Source organism: Eucalyptus grandis, chromosome 11 (assembly GCF_016545825.1).
Source record: "Eucalyptus grandis isolate ANBG69807.140 chromosome 11, ASM1654582v1, whole genome shotgun sequence".
Taxonomy (NCBI): domain Eukaryota; kingdom Viridiplantae; phylum Streptophyta; class Magnoliopsida; order Myrtales; family Myrtaceae; genus Eucalyptus; species Eucalyptus grandis.
The window spans coordinates 12554656-12562275 of record NC_052622.1 but is presented as its reverse complement, the minus strand read 5'-3'; the positions used below and the strand labels follow the sequence as shown (position 1 = coordinate 12562275).

Genomic DNA, 7620 nt, shown 5'->3' with positions numbered 1-7620 from the left:
TAATTTGGCGAAAGCGTTGCTAATCAATCGATGCGTTTGCTTAGCCCGATCGAGATTAGAACTAATGGCAATGTAATTACAGGCATCATTAGATTAGGTTGCCTTCTGCGTGGGCCAAATCTCATTGATCGGGCCGGATTAGCCTATCGGGCTCAGATTACGCCGAGCCCGATAAGCCATCTAGGCCCGATAATCTTGGACAGGGTGAGCCCGGCCCGCGAGCACCGTTTGACTCGTATTCCTCCTCCGCTGCTTCGACTCCCTCCGCCTTCGCTTCCTCTCTGCCTTGTTCGGCCGCCGACAGGAAGGGAAGCGGCGCGATTTTCCTGCCTCTCGGCGACATTCTTTTGTCGGAGAAAAGCTCCGGACTTGGGTTTCTGCTCGTTTCGAGAACGTAGAGTCATTCGTCGAGCTCGGTACGTCTTCTTGCTTCTTCCCCTTTGGTTCTGTATATCGTGATTAGGCTCTGTTTGTTCACACATTGGTCCCTCTCTCCGGATAAAGGTATGTGTAGTTCGGTGTGCATGATATGAAGGAAGAAGCGGAGGTTTCGGGGTCTTGGGTCGTCTTTTTCTCTCTCTTTTGCGTGAAAAATCCGGTCGTCTTCTGTGTTTGTGAACTTTTGGGTAATCTTGGGCGTGCTTCGTTCCGGAAGTTTTGAGCTTTCGATTTCAATCTGTATGTGCTCGAACGGTTCGAGCTGTGCTTGTTTGGTTTGGTTTGGTTTATGCTCAGCATAGAATTTGTATATTCTCACTGTTTCGATTTGTGTTGTTTAGGAGATACGTTTGCTATTTGATTATACTGTTTCGGTCACTCATCATACTTTTTGTTGGGAAAAGTGATTTACTGGTAAAAGGCGGGAGGAAGCGTGCCCCCCTAATAAAAAATAAGCAATGGAGAGTCGAGCAAGCTCGAGCTCGAGCTCCAGCTCCATTATAAGTTTGGCAAAGATTGAGTCAGGTCAATTCAAGCTTGCTAGAAATATTTTCATGTCAAGTTTGAGCACAGAAAATGATATTTGAACTTGAGTTAAAATTTGAGTATTGAGCTTATGAGTCGAGTCAACTTCGAGGTCCGACTGGTGTACTTGCGTTGGTTGCATGCCTTTGTATCTTCTAAGCAATCTTACTATGCTTTCTTTCCTCTTCGTTTTGTATGTGTATGCGTGTTCGATTTGGATATTTGAATTGAGTCAAGAACTCAGCTTGATTTCAACCTTATTTCACGGACTCCGTTGTGACCTACTAATAGAAGGGCATATCTGCTCTTGCAGGTTTCTTGGCCTCCAACAACAAGGTGTGGTGCTAAGGTTAATACTGGAGAAGCTCAAACACTAAATTTTGAAAGCCAAACAAGCAACTGGATAATTAGGTTGGAAAACGAATTATTAGTCAGAGATGCAGCACGATGAGGTTATCTGGCAAGTCATTCGGCACAACCATTGTAGTTATATGGCCAAGTGAGTCAAGTAACCCAAAATGATCTCACCTTATCATGTTACTTCTCCTTGCCAATTGGAGCAAGAATTACCTTTGTTTGCTTCTAATTTGATCTCGCAGGATTACCGCTGGAATATTTTGTCGAAATGAATACAATGTAACGGGGATTTGTAATAGGAGCTCCTGCCCTCTAGCTAACAGCCGCTATGCTACTATCCGTGACCATGATGGTACTATTTTTAACTATCCTCATGGCAGTGCTTTTTTTAAGTTCTCCCATGTCTTTCAAAATCTTTAATGGTATATGGTATCAACAAACTGGTTTAACATGAGATTTTTAGTTCCAAAGTTATTGTGATAGGTTCAGCAGTTAATTGCTTTTTGCTTTTGACTTTAAACTGATCTCCAGATACACATTTTTTTTTTGGGTCTACTATGCAGGTGTCTTTTACTTGTATATGAAATCAATTGAAAGGGCTCACATGCCTAATAAGTTGTGGGAAAGATTGAAGCTGCCGAAAAATTACGAGAAGGCCCTTGAGATTATTGATAAGCATTTGGTATCTTGACAATTTAGCTTTGCAGTGTGACAGATTGTTTTGCTTTGTTCTAACATTTCTCTAATTGCTTCGATTCTGTTGGCAGATGTATTGGCCGAAGTTTCTCGTTCATAAGACCAAGCAAAGGTTGACCAAAATGACTCAAATGCGCATCCGAATGAGGAAGCTTGCTCTGAAAACTAGGTCAAAACCCCCTCCTGCATTCGGCTGCTCTATCGTAGGATGTGTTTTTATGATAAACTAAATCTCTTAATCTTCTGTGTGGCTATTTGATGGCACTTCTCAATTTAATTTGTAATATGGTGATTATAGTTGTGTGTCATCTAGAATGTCATTGCTCGTTAACTTGTCATACTGTTGGCTCTGATGTGAGCAAAAAGAACTATTGTTCAAGTGAATGTTTGTGTGTCAGATTTGGCGATATGATGAATCTCTTTGTCAAACAATATTATCTTTAGCATTGAATAATTCTAGGTTTCTCTACAGCTCTCTTATGTCGATTTCAGTTTTCTCTGAAATTTCTGTTCAGTAAATATCTTATGTGTTGCCTTATGCTTATATCGTGATTGTGAAATCACAATTCACAAGGTCGTTGCATTTGCATTCGTGAAACTCCCTTGTTCAAAGAACCTGCAGTGGACATGGCTATTACTGCTGTTTGGTCTGGTCCTTTGGGGCATCTCCTCTGTTTCAGCTTTATACTTCAACATGCCTTTCTTTCCTCATAGGGAAAAGATTATGACGACACCGAGGAAAGAAAAGAAGAGAGAGGCAAGAAGGGAGGAAAAAGCAGAGAAAGCAGCAGTTTTGGAAAAGGTTGGTTGGGTACACCTTTATAACCATATAAGTGCCTCACCCATTGTATCACCCAAGATTTTTACTTATTGTTGGCTTTGCTGCAGAGTATTGAGAAAGAGCTATTAGAACGCCTAAGGAAAGGAGTGTATGGTGATATCTACAATTACCCTGTCAAAGAGTACGAAAAAGTCCTTGAGATGGATTCTTTGCAGGCTGCCAATGAAGATGAAGAGGAGGTATACTATTTTTCTAAGGAACTAAGTGTTACTTTTGTCGTTTGAGATGGTACTTATGGCTTCGTTAACAGTATTTCTGTATGGTATCAGAAAATTTTGCTTCTTGCTAGAGTTTATGATTTGATGATTACACAATTGATATTTCTGGAATGAGCAGGAACCTGAGATAGAGTATGTGGAAGGTTATGATGAACTTGAGGAAGAACTAGAAGATGATATTGAAGATTTTGGTGGTCTTGCTATAAATAGAGTTCATGCAACCGGTGACAATGGTGAAGGTTCTTTCTATACCTAGATAAATCGTGTCCACTTAGCGTTTGAATATTCATGTGATAATTTTTTTCAAGAGCTGTGATCTTCTTCTTCTTCTTCTTTTTTCATTCTTTATGGTTGCTTGCTGCATTTATGTTTTGCTTTTGCTTCATTACCTAAAAAATCACGTGAGACAAGAAGTTCTTAGAGGACTTATCCTGGATCCAATTAGTGGAGCTAATTATAGTTTTTTATACAGATGAAGATGGTGACGAAGATGAAGATGGTGATGCCGAAGCTGATCGGAAGAGAGGAAGAAAAGAATCCTCCTTGGCTTTAAGAAATGTTGAGAAAGGTGATGCTGTTTCTAAGCCCAAGAAAAGAGCTAAGGTTCTTGTTGAGGTGAGAGCATCGTTTTGAATTGTCGAATCTGCTGTCAATATAGACATTTGTTCACAATAAGCATGTGTTTTGTATTAGTAGTGACAAATTTAAGTTCAGTTGCCAAGGAATGAGACTTTTCTATTGGTAGTGACAAATTTATAGTTCAGCTTTCTTTTATACATGGAAATCACTTTGTGCAGAAGTTTTAGCTAGTCTTCAATGCTTTTGAGTGGCATCGTGCCATGACCAACCTACGTCGTCTTCCAATATATTCTCATGAAGTTCCCATACATCATGAATGTGGTTGAGTGTTCATTCTTTTCTTGGGGGTTATTATCTTCTTTAGCAGAAATGAAAGCTTTTTAGGTTAATATTCCAAGTATTCTGATGGTATCTTCTTTCATGAGGAGAAAAGTAGGAAAGGTAATTCAACCCATTCCTTGGAGGCTGTCTTGATAGGATCATGCCATATGCATGTGATTAGATAAAGTAACTTCTTCTCGAGGCTGATGTCTAGTGAAGGATGCAAGGGCTGGTGCTTACCACTGCTATGTCCAAAAGTTGCTTTAATAGTTTACGGTGCAGCAGCAGATTTACTGTTCATGCTAACTTTGATTAGGCTTTAGTTACTTTACTTAGGCTATCAAGAGGTGTGTGGTTCTACCTTTTGCAGGGGACTCCTTCGATCTCACCTACTGTTGGCACAGTTCACACAGCTTAGGATGTGTTCCTGTTCCGTGGACCTTTGCGGATGTTGTTCTCCATTTGGAGTTTTGATGGGGAAGGGGAAAGAGAGGGGGAAGAGGGTTTCATTAGCTCTGAGGATGGATTTAGTTACGGGATTAGTCGGATGTTGTATGTGCCCTGTAGTCAGGATGGTAAAATGAATATAATCTATGTTATTGGGTCGAGGGCAAATTCTATTTATGGTTTTTCTTTGGCATCTATATATGGTCAATTTACTTGGACGGGACATTGTTTTCTGTTCATTATGGAAATTGGCTCGTTCCTTTCATAGGTTGGTATTGAAATAGTGCTCTGTCGTAGGTTGGTATTGAAATAGTGCCCGTGTTAGTCCAGGATTATTAACCCCTTCATAAGCAGTAGATGCCCATGTATAGTTCAATTAGTTTGTCCTACTCTTCTTCGAGATTTCTGTCTGACATGGCCAGATGGCTATTTTCACGAATTATAGTCATAATGGAAATAATAATGAGAATCGTAAAAGCTGTGTCTGCGCTTGCGTTTTTAATTATGCGGTTTACGATTTATTAATGGATCTCATGCCAATACCAGTGTCTGAAACCGGTTCTTTTGATTGGCAGGTTGAACATGAAAATGCAGATGAAAGACAAGCTGCAGTTCATTGAGGGCTTGCTTCTACCGTCTTGTTTCTGTCTGGCCTGGTAACCCAGATGGGGGAGGCTGTCTCGGCTTTGAAAGTGCATGGCATAGTTTTCAGAGTAGCACAAAGAAATGTTACCACAAAGTTTTGACCGAAATTAATGGCAGTTCTGGGTAATGTATTGTATCTATGTTCAGCTTCTCCCCAATGTTCTTGCTGTCTTTTTAAGACAGGAGGTATTATAGGTCGTGAAAAAGATCGAAACTCGAGCAGAGAACCAGCATCCAGTGGATGCACGTTGCACCAATATTTTCCTACTGACCTATGTTTTTACCTTTGGCTTTGATGGATAGGTTGAGAACTGTGTTGTTCCTGACCTCTTCTTCAATTTTTTTTATATGTATCTTAGTATTGATTTCTTTTTCTCCTCCGGTGGAATTTTATTATATTGAATTGATGCATTCTAGCTGTGGCACTCTATGGGTAATGAAAATGGAATCATAGAGTTGTTCAATCTTTTAATTTTTTATTTACGGTTGAGTGTTTGGAGTTTACGAACATATACAGGTATTGAATATGGGATCATAGATGTGTTTTCGTATTATGTTTAAAAAGTTGAAACTTATATGTATATCTCCATTTTTAAGTCTGAGATCTAAAGGTACAATATAAATTAAGTAGGAATTATAAAGTGGCACAACAAAAGGAGCATTGCCTTGGCCAAATTGAGAAAAGTATTAAAAAAGTCCTAAATTTATTTTATTGATTAATTTGATTAATTTAATCCTTAATCTTTTCAAATCAATACCATTTCTAGTTTAGGAGAGTCAGCGCCTATTCGAGAGTCGTTGGTCCGACATTATCTTTAAACCCATCTTTTCCCCCAACGTGTCAGGTCGTCAGCTAACAATACTGTGCTGCATTCGGCGGCGTACGCTAATTATCTCAATGGAGCCAAATTCTTGATTACGAAATTCCTCGTCAGCGCCTTCGAGCACGAGAGGGATGGCTATCTTCCCATTCATGTCCTACAAATTTTCCCTGCGACAAATTAGAACAAAACTAAATCGAAAAGGTCGCAGCATGATAGACTTTTGTCTATTTGTTCACATCTCTCCACGGTATATAATTTACTTGCCGAAAGCGTAAGGCCATGACATTTTTTCTGGTATACTCATTCGCTACTTGCAGAGGTTGACGCATCATAAATTTGGCATCTGTTTGAACAACTAAGAGTAGAGATTAGCCATATGCAAGCCATCTAGCCAGAGACAAGCGAATGAAATGGAATTGCCAGAATTGGATAGACTCAAAGACGTGATGAATACCTGGAGAATAGTATCAAAAAAGTCATAAACCTATTGTATTAGTGCCAATTTAGTCCTAAATCTTTTATGGTGCTAATTTAGTCATAAACATTTTTATGGTGCCAATTGAGTTATGAACTTTTTGAATTAGTTTCAATTTAGTTCTAAACATTTTGATTTTAAGTCAATTTAGTCATTTCAGCTAATTTTGGACGAATATTGTGATATGGATGTCAACCTACTTATGTGGCACCGCTAGCACTAATGTGAACAGTTTTTAAAAACATTTCAATTTTTTATTATTTTATTTATTTCTTTTTTTTTCCTTTCCTTTTTTCTTCTTCTTCATTTTGTCAGTGACTGGCCACTGGCCATGGTCGGGTGTTGCCTTCACCTGAGCTAGGCCGCCCTAGCTTGGGTGAGGGTTGGCCTTGTTGAATTTGGCCAGGGGAGCCCTCGCCTAGGCGAGGTTCAGCCTCCCCAAGCTAGATCCAGTGAGGCCATCCTGGCTTGGGTGAGGATCGGCCTTGTCAGATTTTGCCAAGGGAGCCCTCGCTAGGACTACCCTCACCTAGGCAAGGGTCGGCCTCGCCCGGGCCAGATCTAGTGAGGTCGACCCTCACTGGGGCTTGGCCTTGCCATGGCCAAGTGAGGCTAGCCCGCCCAACCATGGCCAGGTGAGGCTAGCCCGCCTAGTCATGGCTAGTGGCTGGCCATCGCCTGTGGTTGGTGGTTGGTCACTGGCAAAATGAAGAAAAAGAAGACATGAGAGAAAAAAAGAAAAAAATCAGAAAAATAATAAATCGAAAAATTATTGAAAATTATTCATGTTAGTGTTGGTGGTGCCATGCAAGTGAGTTGGCGTCTATATCAGCAATATCCGATTAAAATTAGTTAAAATGACTAAATTGACACAAAGTCAAAATATTTAGGATTAAATTGGCAATAGTTCAAAAGGTTTAGGACTTACTTGGCACCATCAAAAGATTCAGAACTAAATTGGCACTAACTCAAAAGGTTTATGATTGAATTAATACTATTAACAAGTATATGACTAAATTGATATAAATGCAATAGGTTTAAGACTTTTTTTACACTTTTCCTTGAATACCCCGCCGATTGTGACTGCCCTTGTGGGCGCCATGACTTTTGCTTCTGGTTTTGCCGTTCCTAGAGAATAAAATGGCTCTACACTCGATGCCAGGATTGTCATACAGCTCAACATCTTCGTGATCTGCAACACCATTGTCATCAATAGCTCGATCGCCCACTCGCGATCCTCCTGTGGTCTCAGAT

General features: G+C 40.0%; 1 protein-coding gene across 2 annotated transcripts; it reads left to right on the top strand.

Moving 5' to 3' along the window:
* The first annotated feature begins 260 nt into the window (after positions 1 to 260).
* Positions 261 to 5531, top strand: LOC104427228 (protein MAK16 homolog A). 2 transcript variants are annotated; one of them, XM_039304311.1, is made up of 10 exons: positions 261 to 416; positions 1277 to 1462; positions 1563 to 1672; positions 1884 to 2002; positions 2088 to 2185; positions 2731 to 2818; positions 2905 to 3036; positions 3194 to 3314; positions 3548 to 3690; positions 4998 to 5531. In XM_039304311.1, exons 2-10 carry the CDS (start codon positions 1401 to 1403, stop codon positions 5040 to 5042), a joined length of 918 nt encoding a protein of 305 aa, XP_039160245.1. In that variant the 5' UTR covers positions 261 to 416; positions 1277 to 1400; the 3' UTR covers positions 5043 to 5531. The 2 variants fall into 2 exon arrangements, with proteins under 2 accessions (XP_039160245.1, XP_039160246.1); XM_039304312.1 differs by having other exon boundaries at positions 3194 to 3308; positions 4998 to 5485.
* The last annotated feature ends 2089 nt before the right edge of the window (positions 5532 to 7620 follow it).